At 47.8% G+C, this 25733-nt stretch overlaps 1 protein-coding gene across 5 annotated transcripts in view; it reads left to right on the top strand.

Annotated features, from left to right (window-relative positions):
* The window catches only part of Dlg5 (discs large MAGUK scaffold protein 5), a 115941-nt gene that overhangs the window by 29364 nt on the left and 60844 nt on the right, over positions 1–25733 (top strand). For 4 of the 5 annotated variants that reach the window (XM_050127300.1, XM_050127298.1, XM_050127297.1 and 1 more), the window contains exons 2-5: positions 10326–10394; positions 16223–16385; positions 17839–17982; positions 18636–18819. In XM_050127300.1, coding sequence (XP_049983257.1) covers positions 10326–10394; positions 16223–16385; positions 17839–17982; positions 18636–18819 — 560 coding nt within the window. The remainder of the gene's footprint in view (positions 1–10325; positions 10395–16222; positions 16386–17838; positions 17983–18635; positions 18820–25733) is intronic. The other variant, XM_050127299.1, reaches the window with a different exon arrangement.

The raw sequence follows: 25733 nt of genomic DNA, 5'->3' as shown, positions 1-25733 counted from the left end.
TCCCTGCGTGAATATGTGGGTGTGGTAGCCCATTGCTCAGCTCTCAGCAGGAAGCTCCTTGCCCCTGTTTTGAATGTGGCAGAGGAAAGATAAGTGGATTCTGTAGGACTGGTCATGTCATTGTGCCCTGCAATTTTGGGAACCAACTCTTTCCTCTGAAGGCTACTGTTTGAGAATTCATGCCAGGTGCTAGGTAATTGGCAGTGGCGATGGTTTCACTTGGTGTCACTTCATCTGAGAGGATGTCTGGGATCAGAAGACTATGTCTTCAGGCAGGACTTTACAAAATGAATCAGTGTGAAGAGACGGGTACCATTTTATTTTTCCTGAAGGACTCTTTTCTAACCCCAGTCTTTTAAAAGGCTTGCAGAGAGTTGGATTGATGGCTCAGAGGTTAAGAGCACTTGATGCTCAATCATGAGGACTAGAGGTGAGCTCCTAGCCTGGTGTCTCACAAACACCTCTAACTCCAGTTTTACAGAGATCTAGTTTTCTCTTCTGTCCCTGGTGGGCACCTGCACACACATGTGCACATACACTCACACAGACTCAGACACGTACACACCCATAAATAAAACAGAGTTCACCAAAAAGGTTTGGAGAACAGATTGGATTTTGGAATTTAATTCCAATTAGCAATCAGTTATAGTAAGCCTGCCAAGTACTACACACCATAAAATAGTTCATGGAGGTGGGCCAGCCTGGAAAAACCCAGGGCTGATACTCAGTTCTCCATCTTGCTCACAGCGGACATCACTAAGGATCCCTGGGCTCTTTTCCAGATGTAGGCTCAGACAAGGCATGACAGATCTTTTTAGATTTCCCTTTTGGTTTTCTAAATATAAACCCATCCTTTCCCTGCTGGGAAAAATGCAGGCAAATCAATCACCTGTATAACTGCCTCTCTGGGAAAGCATCTCTGAGACTCATATGACCCACTCAAAGTGGTGTGTGTGTGTGTGTGTGTATGTGTTTGTAGGCCAGAAGAAAACATCCCTATGAGAAATCTCTCACTGGCCTGAAGTTCTCTGAGTAGGTTGGCCTGGCTGGCTCTTGAGCCCCAGGGATGATGAAGGTCATTGGTTAATTAAGTAAAGAAACTGCTTGCCCTGATAGGTTAAAACATAGGTGGGAGGAGTGAACAGAAGAGGATGCTGGGAGGAAGAGGAAGTGAGCTCAGACTTGACAGCTCTGCTCTCTGGAGCAGAGGCCATGCTTCGCTCTCCCAGAGACACATGCGATGAAGCTCCGACCCAGGATGGACGGAGGCTAGAATCTTCCCCGTAAGCGCACCTTGGGGTGCTTACACACATTACTAGGAATGGGCTAGTCCAGGTGTGAGAGTTAGCCAAGAAGAGGCTAGATAGAAATGGGCCAAGCAGTGTTTAAATGAATACAGTTTGTGTGTTGTTATTTCGGGCATAAGCTAGCCAGGCGGCTGGGGTGCTGGGGACGCAGCCCCGCCACTCTTATTTAAACTCAGGGATACACATGTCTCTGTCTTCCTAGCACTGGGATGCAATTGCATAACATCAGACCTAACTTATTTCTTGAATCTTGGATTCTGGGGATCAACCTTGGGTCCTTATGCAAGTATAGAAGCATTTTATAACTGGATTATTTACCCTGTTCCCAAAGCAAACTTTTTTGCCTTCTGACTCTTTTTAGTATGTGTTGAGGTATATTGAGCATCTTCCTCCTGCTCCTTCTCCTCTTCCACCTCCTCCTCCTCTTTTCACTATTAAATATGTGTCTTGATCATCTCCATCTCCAGCTTTCTCCTTTTTATACAGTTCGTGATCCCAGCATAGAGAATGGCACTACCCATAGTGGGTGAATGGTCTCACCTCAATTCGTGCCATGCAAATAACCCCCACAGGCATGCGCAGAGTGACAATTGAGAGGAACCGTCATGCCACCCTAGCCTACCAGAGCAGGCTTTCCTTTAGACATGGAGAGGGGATGGAGTAGGTGTCACACAAATTCTTCATAAAAAGGGCTTTTTACCAGTGACCCTTCCAGGAACTGAACAAAGGCTGGGGACAGTCTGCCATAGCCAGTTCACGGGCCCTGAAGTATGCCCACTGCTCCCTTGCAAGCAGTTCCTCGGAGGCCACCCAGACAGGGTTTTAGAGCTCTTACTGGGTGCCCAGCTCTTCAAAGGAGGCTGCTTCTCTGTACTCTTATTCCTCCTCTCATCACTCAGTACTCTCAGTAGCCAGGGAAGAAACACAGACTGTGCAAACAGCTGACTTAGGGTCACACAGTGGGACACACTGTGAGCTGATCCCCAGCCACCTGACATCCTGAGATGATGGGAAGCAGTGGAGTATGTAGGACAGGAAGGCTAGAGATTTGGGGGAACCAAGCCCAGCCTGAGTACAGGAGCTGGCCAAGGCAGAGGCCTCTCAAAGATCTTCATCCTTCCTGTGTGACTCTAGGGTTCTAAGAGAGTGTATTTCAAGACAGGTTTACCATTGATAGTGCTGTCTGGAGCCCAGAGGAACTTGGCTGTCACTCCCTGCCCCATCCACATTGATGGTACAGGGCAGGGCAGTACTGTGGTCAGGTCTTCCAGTGTCTGGCCCAAATCAGGTTGGCTGCAGACATCATGTATGAATGAAGAATGGTCTTGACTTTTTGCAAGCCACTCCTATACCTGGCCTACCCTGCCCCTACCCTCCCCTGAGGCATAACTGTGGTTCAGCCTCGTCTTGCCAAGTCCCCAAACCCTGCCTTGTACCTCTGGTACCATTGGATGCCAATATACCACCCATTCCAGTCAATGGTGACAGCAGGAAGTCAGGCTTGTTTTCATGATGGAAGACAGTATTAAAGATTGTCTCTACTTGGTTCTGGTTGATGGTCCAGGGCCCTTTCCACCACATAAAGCTCAGCCTCTCTGAAAGGAGTTAAGGTTCCCAGGCACTTGCTTGTGCTATCCACACACCTTCTGCTGGTGGAGAAGGGGCTATCTGACCTGACCTTTCTTCCCAGTAAAACAGGCACCAAATGCCCCACGCCCACCAGCCTAGCAAACGTGAAGGGCATGTCTTCCCATTCAGTCTGGCTTTGCAGGCTTTGTTTTCTCTCCTGTGTCATGGTATGGTTTCCAGATTGGAGAGCACATGCAGAGAGACAGAACTGGCCTCTGAGTTTCCTGAGGTCCCATCTTCCAGACTCAATATCTCCAGCATAGAGCTTCAAGCAAACTGTGCTCACGTTACTCTGTGCCATTGTCCTCCATTGTCTGGGTTGTCTCGGCAGTGGACACCTTGCCACTTTTGCAAATTAGATTAGTAGCCCTTATGATGAGCCCAAAGAGGGAAGGAGGAAGCACCATTACTGAGCTGTTTTGTCAAGCTGAAGGCACCTGCCCTCAAACTTTGCCAGGAGCCCTATAGTGTCACCTCTGTGTGGCAAACCCTAATGTACAAATCCAGTTGTTCCGGTGGGCGATGCACACTGAGGACAAGTCAGACATGGTCTGGATCTCCAGCTTTCTGTGCACAGACATGGTTAGCATCTTTCGCCCTCAGGTTCATCGGCAGGACTTCTTCTTCTTTTTTTTTTTAATAATTTAAATTTATTTTATGTGCATTGGTGTGAAGGTGTCAGATCCCCTGGAACTGGAGTTACAGACAGTTGTGAGTGGCCAAGTGGATGCCGGGAATTGAATCCAGGTCCCCTGAATGAATAGCCAGTGCTCCTAATCACTGAGTCATCTCTCCAGTCCCAAGGACTTCTAGACTGACATGCCTTAGTCTGCATGTGGTACATTCATGGTCACCCCTCTAGTTCTGAAATACCTGAGTTTTGTCAACCTCCGTTGTTGGGTCTCAGGCTATACAGCTAAAACAGGGGTTGCCCTCCATGCAGCTCTTCAAGAGGTTTTCCTAATCCAGCACCTCAGGAGTTGAGCAGTAAACAGTGGCTCTCACTACCCACCCTTCCCTCATCTCCATAGACAGGAAGAGAGTGGCTCTCCAATGAGCGTTGGTGATGTTACCTCTTCTCTAGGGTGTCCTTCTCAGAGCCCCAAGTGCTCTGATTCAAAGGGTAGCACAAGCATCCTGTTTGCCCCAATAGCTCTCCCTTAAACTCCTTGAGTAATTGAGACAGCCTTGATTTCCTCCTCTGTAAAATGAACCTAATGATCACCTCAGGGTCATTATGGGTGTTAGCTGAAGCCAGGTCTGCAGTGTGAGCCCACACATGCACAGTCTTAGCACTTAGTAGGCTAAGGACTCATTAGCTGCTATCCTTGACTATCAGAGAGTGCCACACAGTCTGCAGTCTCTTTATGGACTGTGATTTCAATCACCAGCAGTCTTCCATTTAGGTGATGTGGGAGATGAGAAGGGTCAGGCAGGAAGGGCTTGCTGCAGGCTGGTTTACCAGAATCTAATCTCAGCAGCTTGTGCTTGGGGCCAGGTCAGGTGTTGTTTCAGACACTCTGTAATTGGATTGGTCTTCACAGGACCTTCACAAGGGACCCACAGAGAGCCTGAGGGTGAGATAAGGGTGGATTGGGGAGATAAACCCAGGGGTGCTGGGACTGGTCACTGTACTAGTCACTACTATCTCTTTTGGCCTACAGGCTCAGATGGGAAAGATTTTATTAACCCTCCTAGCAAGTGTGTAACCTCTGGAGCTTCTGAGCCTATTTCCTCTCATCTGACCCAGTGCTCTGCAGGGACCTGTGTGGGTCTGGGAATGACTGGACATGTGGGTTATAGTTCTTCAGGTATGAGCTGTAGGAGGACAGCAGGGTGGGGCAGGCACCGCTGTTGATACTTGCTGTCTTGGGGCTTTAGAGCTGCCTGAGAGTACCAAGCCCATTGGCTTGTGATGGAGTGGTAGGGGCTAGCCTGTCTGGGACCATGCTGTCTCAGGATACCTGGTGATCAGGGACCTCTGTATGCTAACTCAGCAGTTTTGAGTTTCCACAGTGAAAGCCTTTTCACTCAGCCCTTTACAGTTCCAGGTGAGTGAGGGGGAGGGCGTGAAGGGACCCCCTGGCCCTGGTAGGCTGCTGAAAGGGGCCTGGGAGTGTGGGGCGGTCCCTTATCGCCAGTTTCAGAAGTTCTTTTGAAGTTGGTCTTGGTGACCTGGTAGGACTGAGTCACACTGTAAACAGAATCAGCAGACCCTACCTCTTCTGAAGGACACAGATAATGCTTGTGGAGGGAGGATCAGTCCCAGAGTGTCCCTAGGTCAGCTGTCTCCCAGAGGTACCTACTTCCCCCAGGGCATTTGTGGAAGCTCCCATCTACAGCCCACTCCTGTCTCTCTTTTAGCTTCTTCCCTTGGTCCTTGCACCACTACTCTGTGGCCACATGTCCTGGCGCTTCCTAGCAATGCAATCTCAGGTCCTACCTTCATCTACCCTTTAACCAGCTCCCCAAGCAATTCCTCCTATGGTAGAGAACCTACATAGATGACTCTCAAGCTCACACATCCATCTGAAGCTTGTCTTCTGTGGGAATGTTTCCATGTGTGCCATTTAGGTTTCTTTAAGTTGCTTAGGATCTCACAGGCTGGCCCTTGGGTCGCAAATGTTGAGGAAAGCTGGGCTAATTCTGTGGTGTTCAGTGGCCTGGGCTTCTGGGTAGTGAGTGTTCCCCCTCCACAGACGCTTTTTAGGGTGCGTTACAGTGCAGGTAGCTTTGGCAGTCCCTTCCGGGCCTCAAACAATTGTCACATTCTTATGGCTACTGCAGATGGAGGAGCTAGACAGGGACATCTAAGTATGCTGGACTGAGGTGGGACTCCTGGTGATCTTCAGGTTTGATTATGAAACCCCAGAGGGAAATGACACCTGACAATTACTCCTCAGGAAGTTATCAGCTTTGAAAGGACACTGTGTAGCTGACCAGTTCGGGGGAGGGGACTAACTTCCCTGCCTTCTGTTGACAGGGCCTTGAAGACAATAGTTATAAAGACAAAACACTATTCAGACAGTGTCATCTTCGGGTCCTTTCCTCTTATGATATCCAAGGCTCTGAGGACGTTGTTAAAACAGTGCCCTGTTTAGTCTTTATCAGTTACTCCTCACACCCACCAGCCTTGCCAGGGCAAGAAGCCCTGCCAGCTGTCTGTGATGAGGGGTCGGGATGATGCCCAGAGATGCAAATAAAGAAGTCACTCTGCCCCAGGCAGGCCACACAGCCTAGTCAGGACTTTGGGGGCAGGGAAGAGGAACAGAATGTATTGTTTGCAGAAATGTGAAATGTACTCCCCCAGCTAGGGAGGACGAAGGGCATCTGCCAACCGTAATTAGCAGTGGAAATTTGCCGTGGGGAGGAGGCGATGTGTGTGTGTGTTTGCGGGATGGGAACTGCTTTACTGGAAGATGGGACACTGTGGATGCACGTAAGAGAAGGAAGCAAGTGTTGCATTCTGGCAGTGGTGACTTTAGAGCACAAGCTGAAACTCCAGGCTGGATTGAGTTGAACATAGATTTATGAGGGTGTGACTGGGTGCATTTATTTGTGCTGGCTTTCCCAAGGAGGTATCATTTCCAAACAATCTACCATATAGTGGCCGGCTAGCCTTCCTGGTCCCCATAGAGGAAAAAAGACAGAATCTAAAAAGATGGCTCCTTAGTTTTGAATCAGAGCATGGTTGTTAGAGTCTTGTTCTTTGCAGCTATCTATGGATGTCCTGGTTGTGTCTGACATCAAGGATACCATACAGTAAAGGAGAGGATTTAAAATTTACATATCAGTAACATATTTGTTGCAATAGGAGCCGCGGGGCTGTGTCCCCAGCACCCCAGCTGCCTGCTAGCTTATGCTTAAAATAACAACACACAAACTGTATTCTTTTAAACACTGCTTGCCCATTATATCTATCTAGCCTTTTCTCGGCTAACTCTCGCACCTGGATTAGCCCATTTGTAATAATGTGTGTAAGCACCCCAAGGTACGCTTACCAGGAAGATTCTAGCCTAAGTCCATCCTTGGTTGGAGGTGCCTGGGAGAGTGGAGCCTGGAGTCTCTGCTCCAGAGAGCAGAGCTGCTGAGTCTACCTGGGAGAGCGGAGCATGGTGTCTCTGCTCCAGAGAGCAGAGCTGTCGGTTCTGTTGGGGAGCAGAGCAGAGTCTGACCTCACTTCCTCTTCCTCCCAGCATCCTATTCTGTTTACTCCTTCCACCTATGTTTTAACCTATCAGGGGCAGCCATGCAATTTCTTTATTGCTTAACCAATGAAATCAACAGATTGATATATGACACTCCTACATCACTTACTCCCACATCACATATTGACGGAGCAAGTTTTATTTGTGCAGTATACACACACAAACACACATATGTAACAAGTAAAGAAAAAGAAACCTTGAATTGAGAGCAAGGTGTATGAGGGAACATGGGAGAGTTTGATGGGAGGAAAGGAGAGGGGAATGATGTGATTTTATTATAATCTCAAAATAGAAAAATTATATAAAAAAGAAATGGGAACTATGAGAGGTGAAGGACATCCCCTGCAATGTTGATGATCAATATGTAACATGTCTCTGTGTGTGTTGAAATATCACATTGCACACCATAAATATGTGTAATCAATATTCCAACTAAAAATAAAAAGAAAGTAAGAAAAATTTGCAATGTACTTTTTTCTAATGCAGAAGTGCACAGATTCAAAATGCACAGCAAAACCCTGTTGTAGAGCTGGGAGTACAGCTCAGTTGCCCCAGTATGCACAAGAACTCTGGCTTCAGTCCCCAGCACTGCATAGACAGGGTGTGGTTGTGCACTTGGGAGCAGTCCTGAGGACTGGGAGTTCAAGGTCAGCTTCTGGGAGTTCAAGGTCAGCTTTTGGGAGTTCAAGGTCAGCTTTAGTCAGTTGTTCTAGGCTAGGGTTACTAGGGTAGATGGGCTTGAAATATGGGAGCCTGAACATGGCTTCTTCATTTTCAGCTGGGTCGTGGAATTTCCGAGATAGGTGGAATATTTTTGGTTCTAGTGTCCCGCAAATGATGTACAGATGGCCCTGTGACAGTCATGCCAGGAGAGCACTCGGTCCCCCTGCTGCCTTCTCTCTGCAGACAACGTCACCAGCTGCTGTGGCGATGCCAGAGGACACATTTCAACCTCTTAGGTCCTTTTAGAAGACCAGACACCTACCCACTCCTTCCTGCTCAACTCCAGACTCCTCCAGGTCCTAGAAAATGCAGTGATGAGGCCACTGGTCATTGCTGGCCACTGGCTTGTTCTTTCCACCCTCAGCATATATATGTTGTCCTGTTTTCCCTCCCTCTTCATCTCCTTGTCTGATGTCTGACAAGCAGGCCAGCTAGCTCCTTTCCAGGCCTTTGTATTTGATGCCTCTCATCTTCATAGGCGGGCCTCATCCCCTACTCAGTCTCCTCTGTCCTCTGAGATGCTCTTTGGTCCTCTGGAGGTTTCCTCACTATGCCTGCTGCCCAAGTGTCCCTCCCCATTTCCCTTCCCTGTTTATGCCCCCTTTACTACTGCATCTTTTTCTGTCTCTACTTTTTTCCATCTATGATAACATTGGTCTTGGGGACCTAGGAAAAGAGGTGGAAGAAGGGAAGAGAAATTTCTGAATCTGTCCCCTTTTGCCTCTGGGTAATTCTCAGCAACTTTCTCACATCAGAGCCTTAAGGCTTGTTCAGAGCCCTTACAGCAGAATCCTACCTGTGCTCACCCACCTGGTTCTGGGAACAAAACATTCCTCCTCATACCTGTCTTTGCCACCTCTGCCTGGCATTCTTTTCTGCAACCCCCCAACACCCCCACAGTGTATTCTCCCAGTGGAATTGTTTTGCCTTTAATTTCGTATCAGTTTTGACTTTAGAGAGCCAAATATACACTTATTTTTTACTTCTTAGTTTGAAATGTCACTGATGCAAGGGGCCTTATGTGGGACCGAACCTCTTCTTTACACAGGCTGGAATCAGGATCCAGCAGGCCAGGTGCTTTTCTTAGCATACTGAGTGCTGCCCACCCAGTATTTGAGTCCGTAGTAGGCTGGTTCCTGAGGTTGGCAGGTTGCACCTGGCATTATTTGAAACTAAGTATTTTTTTGGTTTTGATGGTGGTATGCACACAGTAAATTAATGACATTTTCCTACTCACTCCCGGTGCTCCTGTCCTCTCTCATGGTGTGTGTGGGCACCAAACAAAATGTGCTACTCACTGTCTGGTGACATTATAATTGTTCATAAGTTTTTGAGTTGATTCTTTATTATTAAAAAATCATATTACATTTATTCTGTGTGTTTGGGGAGGGCATTTTTTTTTCTTTCACCATGTGGGACCTCGTAGCACATCTAATAACCTAGGGACAGGTGTTGGAGAGATGATGGCTCAGAGGTTAAGAGCACTGGCTGCTCTTCCAGAGGTCCTGAGTTCAAGTCCCAGCAACCATCAACAATGAGATCTGGTGCCCTCTTCTGGCCTGCAGCATACATGCAGGCAGAACACTGTATACATAAACAAACAAACAAATCTTTAAAGAAAAAAAAAAACCAAGAGACAGATATTGGGGATCAGTCTGAAGGTCAGAAAAGCAAAACAGCCAGCACTGGCCCTTACCTCTACCTCAGCCGGAAATGGTGACCTTGCCTCCAGGAATCTGAGAATGAGACTGTCTGAGAGCTGTCTCCTCCTTTCTTATATTCTTCCCTATTGCCGTGATTAAAGGTATGCACCCCTACTGCCTGGCAAACTAGTGTGGCTACTGAGATTAGAGGTGTGTGTTACCACTGCCTGGTCTATAAGTGGGGCTGTTTTACTCTCTGATCTTCAAGCTAGCTTTGTTTATTAAAATACAAATGAAATACCAGTATAGGACCTGGGGATTGACTCAGGTCATCAGGGTTGGTGGCAAGCACCCTTACCTTTTGAGCCATCTCTATGGCCATGTTTTTACTAATAATTATTATTGTTATTAGTGTGTGTGTGTGTGTGTGTGTGTGTGTGAGAGAGAGAGAGAGAGAGAGAGAGAGAGAGAGAGAGAGAGAATGCTTGTGTGTGTAGGTCAGAGGACAGCTTGGTGGAGATGCTTCTTTCTTCCACGATGCATTCTGGGGATTGAAACTCAGGTGGTCATGTGGGACAGGAGGCAGCTGGCAGACTGGACTTCCTCTACCCATTGATCAGATCTAGAGCAGCGGGGTGTGTGAAAAAGAAAGGTGAACAAAACGAGCCAAGTCCAGATACTGCCTACCACACCTCCCTGTGGACCTGGAATCCAGGTTCCCAGCCTTGGTACAGCGAAATGATGTGAGAGAGCTTGGGCTGTGGACTAGTGGCCCTTCTGGGTAGTAACATATTGGTCTCCCTTTGTGTCCCCAGGCTCCACCTACAGTGTCCTGTCCATCATGCCCTCAGACTCGGAGAGCAGCAGCTCCCTCAGCAGTGTGGGTAAGTTGGGGACAGGGGTGGGGTTTCCATGGCACGGGACATCGGTTCTGCCATCTGATTACATGTGAGGTTGATGACATTCTCATTTTCTCTGATCAACAAAAGTCAGGCTTTGGTGTTAGAGGTGGGTGGGGGAAGCGTGTTTCTTTACTTTATCACCCATGGAGTACCTACTCTGGGAATCTGGTCAGTCCCCCGAAAGCTTCCTTTTGAGATTGACCCCTCATGCTTGTCTTCTGCAACAGGGGCAGTGTGTTGCCCTGGCAAAGTAGCTACTCCATGCTGAAATGGATGTTTCCCTGAGCCTAGGAGAATGAAACCAGCCCTGTCTCCGCTCTCTGGACTTGTGCTGGCAGGAAGGCCAGGTGACTTTCTAGCCTTCCCACGCTTCTGTGTGTGACCTTTGCCCTGTGAAAGCTCACAGAGGTCATTTGGTCCAGTCATTGTGCGTTCCTGCTACAGAGAGATGGGAAACTTGGCACCCTCCGAGGGGAGCCGCATGACTTAATTTCCCATCCAGCTAGGGTTGACATCCCACTGGACTGCCCACTTTCTGAACGCTTCATACCAGGCGTGAAGTATGTGTAGGGCAGGTAGTGCTACCTTGGCAGCTGGATCTCAGGGTAGGAGACTAAAAAACCTTCTTAGAGCATGGGGGGCCAGTGTGATCAGAGGCAAGCAGGTGCCAAGAATGAGCTGCGTGTGTGTTCCTGGGTTACCTTAGTGATGTCTCACAGCCTGGGACGTTGGCCACGGGAACGTGTCTCACAGTTCTGGGGGTCAGAAGTCCAAAATCAGAGATTTGGCAAGGCCATGTGCTCTCAAAGGTTCAGGACAGCAATTCTCACGTTAGAGTTCTTTATGGATCACCCCATCATCCCCACAGCTCCTCTCTCTGCCTCTTTCTGTGTGTATATGATTGCTGAGGACACTGACCACAGCAGGCTCACGACGTGTCTTGTTCCACTGTGCCCTCAAGTTGCTCATCTGTAAAACGCTGTATTTATAAGTAAGGTTCACATTCTCCTTTTCCTGGATCAGGACTTCATATCTGAAACGAGCACATTTTTAGCTCTCATGGCATCTAGAGCTCAAGAAGGACACACCAGTCTGACTACGGGTGTGGCTCTTCGGGAACAGGACCGGTGAGGTGAAGCTTCTGTTCCCTGTGTCCTGCCGCCCGTCTCATCTAGTGGATATAGTAGACACACTCACACTGTCACTCTGGACTGGTGGTGCCACCTGTCCTAGGAGCATGTATGATTTCACAGGGGCTCCAGAGAGAGGCTCTGCCTCTTGAAGCATTTGCTGCTTATGTCGGCATTTGCGCATGAGCAGGAAGATGGGGTTTGTGTTTTCCTGGCGAGGTCTCTCTGTCGCATGGGCCAGTTACAAATTCTTTCTGAACAGGGATTACAGGCATCATGCCTAGCTCAATGGGCTGAACTTGAAGGCAAGTTAGCCCTTGTGCTGAGGATCAGCAGTGTCCTCAGATGCTTCTTGAGAATCATGAGCAGTCTGAGAATAAATCTTTGATGTATGTCCCATTGCAAGCTCAGCCTGCACTGGCTGTGCCCAGTTCTTTCACACAAGAGCTGGTTGTGTTTCTGTGGTCAATCCTCTCAAACTCACAGGAACCAAGGTTTGCTTTTCTTCCTCTTCTTCTCCACACCCACTCCCTTAAGCAGTAAGGAAATGTGTGACCTCATATAACAGGCACGGCTATGATCAGACTGGGTCCACGAGGCTGGGGCTCTACCCCTCCGGCACATGGCAAGCTGCCTACAACAGCAGTTTAGCCTTCATAGCCAGACCCGACAGCACCCAGGGCTGTGAGGGCCAATAATGGAGTTACTACCAGGTGGCTATTCACATTTAAATGCCTTAAAATGAAGTGCAATTTCTAGTTCCTCAATTACACGAGTCTTATATAATTGATTCTGTAGCTATCTGTGATCAGGGGTTTCCATCTGAGATGTTACAGGGGACAATTGAGATCAAGTAGACAACCAGTCCCTTAATGTGATCAAAGGCACTTTCCCCAGAGGCCTTGGGCAAGGAAGATGCCCTCTCATTGAGGGCAACAGAGTCACTAGTTTGTCCCTACACCTGTGGCCTGGACCCTGTGCTAACATGCTTGGTTACTCAGCAGGGGTGCAGATTCCTGAGCATATGGCCATTGGAAACTAGGTTAGGGCTCACCACCTGTAGTTAGCCCACCGTGCTTGGGTGAGCAAGGCTCACCACCTGTAGTTAGACAGTTCCTGTTGCCTCAGTGTTGTCCAGTGAGAGGCAGAGCACGCCATAGGTACAGCAGGGTGGGGGTGCCTGTAAGGACAAGTGGATACCCACTTCTATTTGTCTTCATTTGTAGACCTTAGGAAAGGTAAAAACAAGGTCCTTAGAGTAGAGGGATCCTGTCCACATTTCTGCTTCATCTCCTCAAGATGAAACAGTGGAAAAAAGCAAGTTGTGTCCAACAGAGAAGGCATCGGAAGGTGAGGATTGGAGGCAGAGGCTTTCGATTTTGTTTCTGAGACAGCGTTATCCTAGGTTGCTCTCTGCTGCTGTGATAAACACCAGGACCAAAAGGAACCTGGGGAGGAAAGGTTGTACTGGACTCGCACTTCTGGGTAACCTTCAGTCACTGAGGGAAGTCAGACACGAACTCAAGCAGGCGCAGAGACAAGGGCCTGGAGGAATGCTACATAGTGCTTGCCCCTTTGCTGCTAGCTGGCTTTTTCATACCTGCCTAAGGAATAGTCTCTCAACAGTGGGCTGGGCCCTTCTCCATCAATCAATAATTGATTTCCCCACAGACATGACAGAGGCCAATCTGATCAAGACAAGTCTTCAGTTGAGGTTCCCTCTTCCCATGTGATTCCAGTTTTTGTCAAGCTGACAGTAAACACTAACCCCTACAAGTGTCTCATGTGTCCCAGGCTGGTTGTGAACTCACCTTGGAGACAAAAAATATCCTTGAACATCTTACCCTCTTGTCTCCACTTCATTAGTGCTAGGGCTTACAGGTGTACAGCAGCATACCCAGTGTATGCTAGTGTGGGGACTGAATGCAGGGCTCCCTGTGTGCTAGGCTAGTACTCTCCCAACTGAACTACATATAAGCCCATGTTTTGTCTGTTTTGTTTTTGTTTTTGTTTTGTTTTTTTTTTTGGTTTTTCGAGACAGGGTTTCTCTGTGGCTTTGGAGCCTGTCCTGGCACTAGCTCTGTAGACCAGGCTGGTCTCGAACTCACAGAGATCCGCCTGCCTCTGCCTCCCGAGTGCTGGGATTAAAGGCGTGTGCTGGCCTGGAGCTTGTCAGTCTAGACCATCTGGCCAGCTAGCCCCAGGAATCCTCCTGCCTCAGCTTCCTCAGCACTGGTATTACCAAAGTATGCTACTGTGTTTGGCAATTTCATAAGGCTTATGGAGAGTCAAACTCAGGTCCTCGTATTTGTTAAGAAGGTAGTATATGACTGAGTTGTCTTCCCAGTCCCTGAAAACTGTTTTCACTTGAGTGGCAATTGAGAGGATTTCCCACATAACTTAGTTTGTTTTAGATCGTCCTGGCTTTTCACAACTTAGGATTTGTCTTGAGGGCTCTGTTAGGAATTGCTGTAGTTATGAGAGCTAAGTCAGAGAGGCTTCTGCTCACACGGGTCCCAGATCTGGTTGACCTTGGCCTGTTATGTTCCCTGTGTGTTTGTGTGTTTGTTATGGGTGATGGAGAAGATGGTAGAGGTGAGAGTGGAGTGGAGAGATGAGAGGAGTCCAGTCCCATTGGAAAGTGTAGTAGTGGAGACCTGGATCTCAGCTCAGAGCTGAGTCTGTGGGGGCTCATATGTTACTGTCTGGTTTGTGGTTGTCATTGAGCAGTTTGGGGGACTAATGAGATGAGGATGGGGGCGTGGTACAGAATTGAACACCTTAGCTGTATACCCTAGATGTCAGCCCTCACTGTTGTGTCTGGGTGGCCAGTTGGCTCCGGTCCTCCCACCGAGTCCCTGAGACCAGATGCTGCTCCATTCACAAAGATGGATGGATGCCTTAGTAGCCCTGAACTGGCTGAAGGCCCGGGGGAGTCCTGGATAGCCACTGGCCTTTAGTTCATGTTGGAAGGCCAAAGAAGCTGAGTTCTGATAGGGTGATGTAGTACCAGTAAGAATCAAAGGCAGGCAGGCCACCACAGCAGCTCTGCTCCCCACCTCCACATCTCTTTGTCTCTGAGCTACAGTCCACTGGGGTGGGGCAGGTATTCTCTGCTCAGCTAATCCTCCCTGGAAATGCTCTTCCAGACCTATCTAGAGGCATGTCTCTTAGTTTACTTCAGATCCACTCAAATTCATAGTCAATCAGGATGAATATGTTTTAGGAGTATTAGGTTCAGGGGTTGGGTTACTTTCTCGTGGGATGCTGACAAATGCTGGGGTAATAATAGCTTGAGGCTTCCCACCCCATCCCATGGCAAATTCAGTTCTTCAACTACATGGACCTCCCTGTCTTATCTGAAGCCGCTGGAAGGTACAAGGCTCACTTTTCATTTAATTGACATTGGTTTCTATGAACCATCAGACAGCAAGGATCTGAAGAGGTTGGGCAGGGCCTCATAAATTGAAGGTGAATGTCATGCTCTTTGCATGTCTGGGTCCACTGGGGAGACAAGTGCCATGCCCCCAGGATGTCAGCCTTTCTGATGACATCTACAAAATGAGATGGTGCTATGAGCTCCTCTGACCCCCACCCCCATCTCTAAGTGTTAGGTGAGGTGTCAGATGGACATATTGGCGGGGCTAATTATAAAAGGACCATGGTTTAATTCTTTTTTTATTATTATTATTTATTTATTTATTATGCATACAATATTCTGTCTGTGTGTATGTCTGCAGGCCAGAAGAGGGCACCAGACCCCATCACAGATGGTTGTGAGCCACCATGTGGTTGCCGGGAATTGAACTCAGGACCTTTGGAAGAGCAGGCAATGCTCTTAACCACTGAGCCATCTCTCCAGCCCCATGGTTTAATTCTTAAGAAGTATTTTGTCTTTGGATTCTTAGAGATCTATTTGGATCTGGTCAGAGGCAGCAGTGTCTGTTACCTTTCATAAAAATGTAAAACATGTATGCCTGTGGTCCTGGGGACATGTGATGAGAGCATGGTCTGGGTTAAACATGGATGCTTCAGGGTTTACCTGCATCACATCGGCTGTGAACCGACAGCATCCTCTGCTTGCCTGGCCTGGCTTGGGCAGGTCCAGAGGCAGTGGATCTGCAGTAGGGACTGAGTTGCTTGTCTAGCCATGGGAAAGAAGATGGGGATATGACTTGTGGGTCCCAGTCTTGGGACAGCTACCCTGCTCCTTGGATGGAGTATTCACTTTGCTCCAAGTGCGTGCCCTTTCTCAGGCCTCTGCTTGAGGTCCAGGGTAGTCTGCCCTGCCTCTTTTGTCACCTGCTGTGTCCAGAACTGGGTGAGAGTGGGCATGCCCACATGTCCAGGGCAGGCAAGGATTAGTGCCCCAAACAATTCCATCCTAGAGATGTGAACTCCAGACTGGGGAGAGAGTGGGTATGCTCAGAGTCCTTGGACAAGACCTCATAGTCTAGTCCCTGGTGTGAACTTGTGGCAAGAGACTGAGATAGACCTACTTTGTAGGAGTGGGTGTTCCTGCAGCAGCTGGCAGAGCCTGGTCCCACTTGGTGCCTTGCAGTGGGTGTTGGGAAGGCCCCCGGCTCATCACTGCCTCATGAATAGCTGAACAAGCCATGATTTCAGAACAGTGCTGGGAGTGGGCCCGAGTGTATGTTCTCTGTGCTTACCTATCCACAGGGACTACTGGGAAGGCACCGTCCCCGCCACCCCTCCTTACTGAGCAGCAGATCAGTGACAAGGTGGAGAACCTCTCCATTCAGCTACGGCTGATGACCCGTGAGAGGAACGAGCTACGCAAGCGCCTGGCCTTCGCCACCCATGGAGCCACCTTTGACAAGAGGTAGTCATTGTCCCAACTCCCCAGTGAACAGCTGACCCGACACACTGTGTCACCTTGAGCCACTTTTCCTTAGCCCCATGGTTTCTGGAGGCTTCACCTCCAAGGTGTCCTCTTATTCAAGCCTGGTGTCCTCCGGATGCTAGCCAGTTGCAGAACCTTAAGCCCAGGTGGGGGCAGGGTTCTCACTCATTGTCTCTATCTCTGTTTCTGTCTCTCTTTCTCTGGTGTCTTATATTTTCTCCAAGTGAAAATAGGAGCCTATGACCTAAGTCACACCAAGAGGGATTTAGGTGTGTATCTCTATGTTCCCATTATACATTTGAGGAAACCCTGAGAATCGGTAGCTACTGTGGTTTGAGTCTGAGGTAGAGGAGCTAGGCCAGCCCCCTTGGCCTTGGTGCTTGCCTCACAGGAGATTGTGTGAAGGTGCTTCTGGTAACAGTTGGAGGGGCCTGGTCACTGGGTGCTAGTTAGTGGGTTATGGAAGACCTGGGGTTCTTAACTGCTGCTGCCTGGTCCTTGTGCCGTCAGTGCTGAGACAACAAACTTTCCCCTGTATCCTCATTCTGCTGCATCCCATTGTACTTGTGTGTGTGCTGTGTGCTCACGGGCATGCACACACATACACATATACTGTCTCCCCGAAGACCCCACCCTGCTACATTGTTGGCTGGAACTTTCTGTGGTTTGTAAATCCATTCCATGTTCTTAACATATAGGCATCTTATAAAGGTACATTTTACCTGGTGTCTTTTGTTTTGAAGAAATTTTGGGAGTTTTAGTCCCTTTTGCAGAAGTGTTTGCTTAGCCCTCTGTATGGAACCAGTACCAGCATTCCCTAGAGAGCCTATTGAATTGCAGGATGCAGGGTTCCCTTCTTGCCCTCCAGATCCTGGGAGTCAGGTTTCTGGGGTGGGGCCTGACTATTTGCCTGTCTCTCAGTTTTCATGTGATACCAGTGCTGAGGCCTTGCAGCATCACTTTAAGCAGCACCGCTCTTGGCCCATATGCTCACCTTAGCATCACAGTGGAATCCCCTGGGGAGTCTTTAAAGCCATCTTGATGTAGGGTCTCCTTCTGAAAATGCTGATTGTGTGCTCTGGGAATCCATGTAGTAATAGGCACCAGGATTGAGAAGCCCTGTGCTGAAGACAGGAGAAATATTATTCTACTTTCTGGTGGGTCCAGACCTCTGGCATAGACTCTGGGAAATTCGCAGAAGGCCTTATTCCCCAGGCCTTCCGAGGGAGCTCACGAAGCCAGGGCTTCCTCCGTGTGGACACCGTGACTCTGTTGCCTGAAACCAGGATTGCAAGTTTAGTAAACACCAGGAGACCACAGTGCATAGGAGCCAGAACCTGGCACCCACTGGGCTGCGATAGTCTAGGACATAGCCTAAATTCATGGACTCCTTGAGGCTTGTGTTCATGGGGTTCTTTGCTCCTGGGGCCAGGCCCTACCACAGGCTGAATCCTGATTATGAGAGGCTTAAGATCCAGTGTGTGCGGGCCATGTCGGACCTGCAGAGTTTACAGAACCAGCACACCAACGCCTTGAAGAGGTGCGAGGAGGTGGCCAAGGAGACAGACTTCTATCAGTGAGTGTTGTGCTGGGAAGGGCCCCAGTACCTGTGGAGTAGCCACCTTCTGCCCTTCTCAGTGTCTAGACAGGGTCCGGGGCTCTGGTGCTCACAAGCAGCCTGCCTTCTGTGAGAGGGCATGTGTCTCTTGAATTCAGTTTTGCTAAGTATGAAAGAGACTGTTAGCCCCTCCCAGCATTCTTATCAGCCTTAGAAGCTGATAGATTTGAAAAAAAAATGATTTAAAACACAAGGCGGGGTCAGGCACCTGAAGCCTTCCTGATCTCTGACTGGTGGCCTTACTACAGCCTATTCTCATGGGACAGACAGATTGGGCGTTCTCTCCTCAGGGCTCCTGACCTCCTTCAGAGGGTATTTGCCATCTACCTGCCGTGTTGCCCTAGGTCCCAGGACATATAGGCACAGGTTGGGGCTGTCTCATTTCCTTGGAGATATTTGTATCCCTTTTGGGCTTTCAGAATTGGGATTGAGATTTTGTTTTGTTTTGTTTTTGAGTTTACTTGTTATCTAGGTTTGGCCTCCCTCTGAGTGCTGACCTGACACCAATGGCCATTGTCTTAATCTCTTTGGGCACCTGGGGCTAGTGGTTTCTGGAGATGAGGTATGGGGGGAGAAATTGGTCTGGACTAAATGTGTCTGTGGGGTTTCAGCACCCTCCACAGCCGGCTCCTGAGTGACCAGACTCAGCTGAAGGATGATGTGGACATGCTGAGACGGGAGAACGGGAAGCTGCTTCGCGAGCGGAACCTCCTGCAGCAGTCCTGGGAGGACATGAAGCGACTCAGGGAGGAGGACCAGAAGGAGATAGGCGATCTCCGGGCCCAGCAGCAGCAGGTAAGCCTACAGAGTCAGGGGCCAGCCAAAGACCTCCCTGCCCATCTGTGTACCTACCTGTTCCTCCATCCATTCATTCATCCACCCACCTATCCTACCATCCAAATACTTTCCACCCAGTTGTTCATTTCTGTGACCATTAACAAGCATCTCTGTCTCTTTTGAGAACTCGGAATATTGACAGATGAACTGTCTCGCTCTGCTAGAAGCTGTCTCCTATGAGGAAGACAGACTACTCACATTATCACACGCTTCCCTGTCATAAGCATCTCAGGTGCTGTCAAGTAGGGTGATCTCTGAGGCATGCAACTTGGGGTACAGCGGGCCATTGGGGGAGTGTGTGTGTCATTTGGTTTGCAGGGGTTTTGTGATCTCACAGGCGGAAAGCAGGTTGCTAGAAGAGCCTCCATGAAAACAACAAAGGAGTGCTTTTCTTTGTCATTCTTTTGGGTGGCATGGCACCTTCTCCTTTCTTCCTGTATCCCAATGTGTTCTCTTCCTTTCCCCAAGCTCTTAGTTCACACCACAGAAGCCTGAGTAGCAACTTGTCAGCTCTCTTTCTGTGAGAGGTGCTGGGCAGTTCTCCTGTACTGGAGCTGACTGGATGACCAGGGATGTGGGAAGGGCTTTGACAGACTGAATGCACTGACTGGGTGGGAGAACTGAGCCTTCAAGGGAGGAATTTCCCCACATATCAGTTTTAGTTCCTAAGGGATAGAGAGCAGAGTCTTGGGGTTCTCCTGAGAGAGCTGGTGTGCTTAGTCCTAACTTACTTGTTCATCTAGTATGATGTCCTCATAAGTGGACTTTCTGCTCATTTATGATTCTTAAAAATAATTATTAAGAAGCTATTCTAAATCTAAAATGTTTGCAAGAGTGCTAGAGTGAACCCCTGCCCAGTTTGTATTTACCGGTGTGAACGCTGTCTCTTACCTCAAACACACCAATGTGTGTTTCTTATAAACAAGGATATTCTGTTCTATGTCAGTATCGACTCAGCATCGCCATCTGAGCATCAGATCCCACCAGCTCTGCCAGCAACAGGAGTTTTTTTAAAGCACGCATTTATTGTACAGCATGTTGGTTTTTCTTTTGCCAGTTTTGTCCATGTCAATAACACACTCTAGTCATCTCTAACACTCTTCCCTCACCATTTCTTATCTCCCATTCCTCCTGCCTCAGCACTCTGGTCCTTTTAACAATGTATTTTCTTAGTAAGGGACCCAGTTCAGTAGGAAATACTACACAGTAGCCTTCTTTTTCTGTCTGCTCTCCCTTCATTCTTAAGGCCTTCCTTAACTTTCATGACCTTGATCCTGTTGAAGGTTACAGTTCAGCTGTTTTATGGGATGCCCCTAGGCTTGGGTCTATCTGATTCTTATGGTCTTTCCATTTTTGATGGACTATGAGAGAATCCTTGCTATGTTCTTAAATCCTGTTGGCTGAGTTTTGACTAAGTTCTGGCTTATTCCTGCTGCTCTTCTGTTCTTGGTCACTCCTAAGCTGGTGTTTTCAGGACTCGCCACTGTCATTACCTGGCTTCTGTTCCCTGTTCCTTTTTCTTCCCTCTTCCTTTCCTCTGCTCTCTGTGTTGTAGCCCATGCTGGCAATTGTTGGTTCCTCAAGCTTAGTTCTTCTTTCTTTTGACATAGCTCCTCTATTTCTTTCTCGCCTTGGTTTCTGCCTTACCAAGTGGTTTACACTTTTTCTCTAGCCTCCAGTACCAGTCGTTTATTTTTCCTTCTTTTTTTTGATGGGGGAAAATATTATTTAAACGTATAGCAAGGGAAAATCTGCCAGCTATAGTGTCTCATATCTTTCTAATCCCAACCTAAGTAGAAGGTTGGCCATCCTGGGCTCTACAGTGAGGTCCAGGTTCACCTGTGCTGCAGCCCAACCTCCCAAACAAACCAAGATTTGAGTGCTAAATGTGTGTAGGGATATGGAGATATCATCCTTCCCAGGCTCTCACAGTAGAAAGGATGTTAGCAATATCTGAGTACTGTCACACACACTGGGCCATGCAAAGACACACACACACACACACACACAGACACACTGACACAGAGAGACAGACAGAAACAGAAAAACAGACAGACATAGACAGTGACAGACACACAGAGACAGAAAGAGATAGTAAGACAGAGACAGGTAGAAAGGAGAGAGTGACAGACAGACAGACAGAGTAGGGAGAAGAGAGAGAGACAGACAGACAGAGAGTGGGGAGAAGAGAGACAGACAGATAAGGACTGAGATTGTTTGAAGCCTGTGACCCTCAAAGCTGAGCAGGAAATCACCAGGCTGGGCAACGCAGTACAGCACAGCCACACAAGTGGTTCACAGACATACATGCAAGTGAAATACTCATGCATATAAAATGAATAAATAAATCTTTATATAAAAAAGGTAGTGTTTTTATATACTATTCCATGAAGCTTCCCATGGACTTATGCTTAACTTAGACCCCCTCAGCGCCTCCTCATCCACAGCTGCTTCTGTGTCTGCTTAGTGAAAGCTGTGAGTCCCAAAGGCACGTCCACTCCCAGCCTGGGTTCCTTCTGCTTCCCTCCTGTCCATCTCTATAACTCCCTGTTAAAGCAGCAGTGAGAAGTAATTGACTGGAGCCCAGTTCTAGTTAGCTTGATGGTTTGTTTTTATTTTAAACACAGCCCAGGCTCCCCAAGAGCATGCTCTTCTCTTATTTTGGTCTCCGGGGTGCTGGGATGATAGGCTAGAGCCACTGTGTACTGCCCCTCCTGGTCATTTACTCTATCAGTCCCCCTGTGGGTCCCCAACTCCCAATCCCTCTGTAGCCACCCTCCCCACACCATGCTCCTCTTGCTCTTTCTGGGTCCTTGTGCCCCTGCCCAACAGTTTTCAGCCCCAGCAGGTTCGAGTCCTTCTCCGTGCCCCCATGTGCAGCCTTCTGTCTTCTGCCTCACCGAATGACTGCAGGGTTCAGGTGATCAGAAGTAAAAGGGACATGGCTTTGTCTCTGATTCTGTAATTTTTTATTTTTGTGGACTTAATTAATGTGTTTTGTAAGAAATAGCAAAGGAGTGAAACTATAGAGACGCTTTATAAATAAAAGTTTGTTTCTTTTTACTGCACAGAGGTAACTTCCACCTACTGTGTTTCAGGTTTGTCTGTGTGTCTGGAGAGCTATTCACATGTAAGTCACCTCACACTGTCTCCTTGCTGAGTGGATTGTGTGCTTTACTCTCGTAGGACAAATTCCCCTTCGTAGGAAAGGTTGAGTTTGGGGAAAGCACTGTAGTTGATTAGCCTGGCCTCCCACTGACTGATCCGGATGCTGTTTTCAGAATTTCCACTACCCACTGTGTCCTATTGAAAATGTGCTCCCCTGGGTTCATTGTTTTCATTCAGCTCTTCTGTGAAATGGCTCAGTTCAAGGAACTGTGAGGTGGATTCGAGGCTGTCAGAGGCTTTGCTGTGAGCCTCCTCCTTGAGGACTTGGTCTTGTGTGATCCAGCTTAACTGTGTGGAGAGGTTATAGCTTTCCTGTGGGATCAGTGAGTCCTGGAATGGATAAAGTTCCTGGGAGGGAAAGTAAGTGCAGGTCAGAGCAGCAGGGCCTGACTGAGGACCCACTACCTCCCCCTGCAGGAGAAAAACTGCTGCAACAGGACAGTCCTCTCCCTGCCCCTTCTGGATTCAGGAGGGGTATGTGTGTATATGAGCCTGTGTCTGTCTGTCTCTGTGTGTGTTTGAAATGGGATCTCATATATCCCAATGGTGTTGAACTTCTGATCCTTCTGCATCTACTTCCCAAGTGCTAAGGTTACAGGCATTTGCTACCACTACACGTTTCAGTGTCAGGAATCAAACCCAGGGCCTCAAGAATGCTAGGTAAGCACTCTGCCATCTGAGCTTACGGCTGCACCTCAGTCCAGCAAACTCCCATTGCGATGCTGAGGTTGAAAATGGGGCTATTTCAGTGTGGCCCACTTGTTCTCGTGATTGTGGTGAGGTGGAATGGCACCAGGCTTAAAGCTGTCACTCTCTGCTGTGCGTGGTACAAAACAAACAACTACTTTTATTCCAAATTTGTTCACTCTGAGTTAAAATGGCTTCGTAGAGGGTGGGGAGTAAAGAGGACCCACGGATGTTGCTGGTGGTATAAAATGGTGTAACCCTGTGAGAAATTTGAACGTTAATGACCAGGTGAGCCAGTCATTCCAGAACTGAAAGTATGTATTCACCCAGAACTAGGGGACAAAGGATTGTAGTAGCATTGCTCAGAGCAGCCCAGAAGTAGAAACAACCTAGCCGTCCATCAATCAATAAATAAAAAGTACAATGTGGCCTAGCCCTTTCTCATTATTCTGCATGAAAATAACATGTGTAGCCTGTTTGGATGCTCACCTTCCTGGACCTGGATGGAGGGGGGAGGACCTTGGACTTCCCACAGGGCAGGGAACCCTGACTGCTCTTCAGACTGGAGAGGGTGGGGGAATGGGTTGGGGGGAGGGAGAGGGAAATGGGAGGCAGGGAGGAGGCAGAAATTTTTTCAATAAAAATAAATAAATAAATAAATGTTTTGTTTTTTTTAAAAAAAAGAAAAGAACAAGTGGCCAAACCTTAAAACCATTGGGCAAATTTTATTTAAAGAAGTCTTTACTGCGCATGATGGCCCATGACTATAATCTCAGCACTTGGGAGACTGAGGCAGGACGATTGTGAGCTCTAAGCCAGCCTGGGCAATGTAATGAGACCCCCTGTCAAAACTGATGATGATGATGATGATGACAATGCTCCCTGGGGGGCATAACGTTTCCTGTCTTTCAGTGTGTTGAAGACCTACAATCTTCACACACATTATCCCCGTCCATTCTCTCTCCTCTCTTCCTTGCTTACACCACATATGCTGTGGCAAGGCCTCTTCCTCCACTGTGCCATTACTTGCTTCCTTTTATTTCCAGATAGCTGTGGCCTTTGTGGGTGTGTTGCCTTTGCTTTCAGATCAGACTAGTCTGACTGTGATTTCAACAAAGTACCCCACCAAGAGAGAAGGCTAGTCTGCCAGAGGGAGGGGCAGTGGAGTCTGTGAGCTGATGTGTTCCTTGTTCTACTCAGCTGGCTTTCTCACCCTCCCAGACACTGCCCAGGATGAGGGAAAGCTACCAACAGGGGAAGCAGGTGACATGGGATAGCCACAGGCTTGCTCCGCTCTGGGCCTGAAGGCAAAGGTCAGCCTCACTGGACAAGGCTGGTTTTGTTGCCTGGTTCCTCCCACGCCTTGTAAACCTGAAGAGGCCCTTACAGGGTAAATGGTGCTGTTTGACTTGCATGTTTGCTGGAGGGATTTGTGGGGCCTTCCAGTCCTCTGCATGATTTATCTCAGAGGAAATGAGGCTGCCCCCAGTGAGAGGGGTGATCCTGGGCCTGGGCCTCTGTCCTCAGCAGCTGCAGACAGGTGCTTTGTGCTTCTTGTGAGCTGTGGGGGAGGAGGCTGAGGGCTGAAGCCTGGCCCTTGTTCTGTTTTCATGGTGGGAAATGGGTCATCTTGGATTCTTTTGGGGGTGTATCAAGCATGCCGAGAAGCTCCTAGGTTGGGAAAGCCAATAGAGGGTATTTTTGTACCAGTCTTCCTGTCCTAAACTAATGTTCAGTTTTTGGTTTAAAAAAAAATTATGAAAACAGCAATGAAGTCACCCCAAACTCAGTGCTGTCTTTGTAGACGTGACCAACTTCTATCACCTTTAGCACATATACTTGTGGCATTTTTTCCTATGTCATGTTTTAAAGAAAAGTTTATTTTCTCCCCCAAGTTTGCCTTTGATTTTTTTTTAACCCTAAAGTGAGTGTATCATGGGTCTTCTTATTTTGTCTGTTTCTGTAAACATCCACAAACCTATACTATTTTATTGTTAGTGGCGTCTGACTTCTATTCTGTATGTTGACTATTTTAATTCTCAAGACTCCTGCCTTATTACATTCAGTTGACAGAAATGTGTAAGAGGAGGTTTCTCTGTCCCGCCCCATCCCACAACCACTTTTAAATAATCACCCAGAGTTTTAATGTTAATTGCAAAATATTTGGCCTATAGCTCAGACTTATTGCTAACTAGCTCTTATATTTAAATAACCTATTTCTATTAGTCTTCATTTGCCACAAGGCTCATGGCTTTACCTGTTCTCTAGCATGTCTTGTGTCTTCAGCAACTGGCTCACATCTCTCTCAACTCCACTCTTCTCCCTGTATCTCCACTTGGCTTTTCTGCCTAGATTTATTCTGCCTGGCTATAGGCCAAATCAGCTTTATTATTTAATCAATAGGAGCAATACATTTTCACAGCATACAGAAGGATTATCTCACAGCACAAATGTATCTATCATTGTTTTGTGCATATAATAAGGTTTTTATTGTTACTCTTATTTATTTAATAGCTGGGGATGGTAGATGTGCTCACGTGTCACAAAGCATGTGTGAAAGTCAGAGGACAAATTTTGGGAGTTGGTTTTCTCTCTCCTCTACCATGTGGGTTTCTGAGATTGAACTCAGGTCAGGTCATCAGACTTCACAGCACATGCCTTTACATTCTGAGCCTTTAGCTAGCCCTTGTGTGTATCTTTAACATTTTGATTGTTATAAATAAAATTTCTGTGTCCAAGGAAAGATACCTTTCTTTCATCAGTTCAACCAGATCATTTGAGTTTCCTCTCTGCTTGCTCAATATCTAGTTCTAAAATGTTCTTTTTGGATCTGTGAAAGTTTACTTTTCTCCCAATGTATCCCAGATATTTTCTTCTTCCATTAGTCTACCTGGGAAGCTGAACATGTGACCAACACTCTCTCTCTCTTTCTCTGTCTCTGTCTCTGTCTCTCTGTCTCTCTCTCTCTCTCTCTCTCTCTTTCTCTCTCTCTGTGTGTGTGTGTGTGTGTGTGTGTG

This window comes from Alexandromys fortis, unplaced genomic scaffold, assembly GCF_014885135.2.
Source record: "Alexandromys fortis isolate MF-2015 unplaced genomic scaffold, M_Fortis_MF-2015_v1.1 scaffold_277, whole genome shotgun sequence".
Taxonomy (NCBI): Eukaryota; Metazoa; Chordata; class Mammalia; order Rodentia; family Cricetidae; genus Alexandromys; species Alexandromys fortis.
Note: the sequence above shows the minus strand (reverse complement) of the source record. Positions and strands in the feature narration are given on the sequence as shown.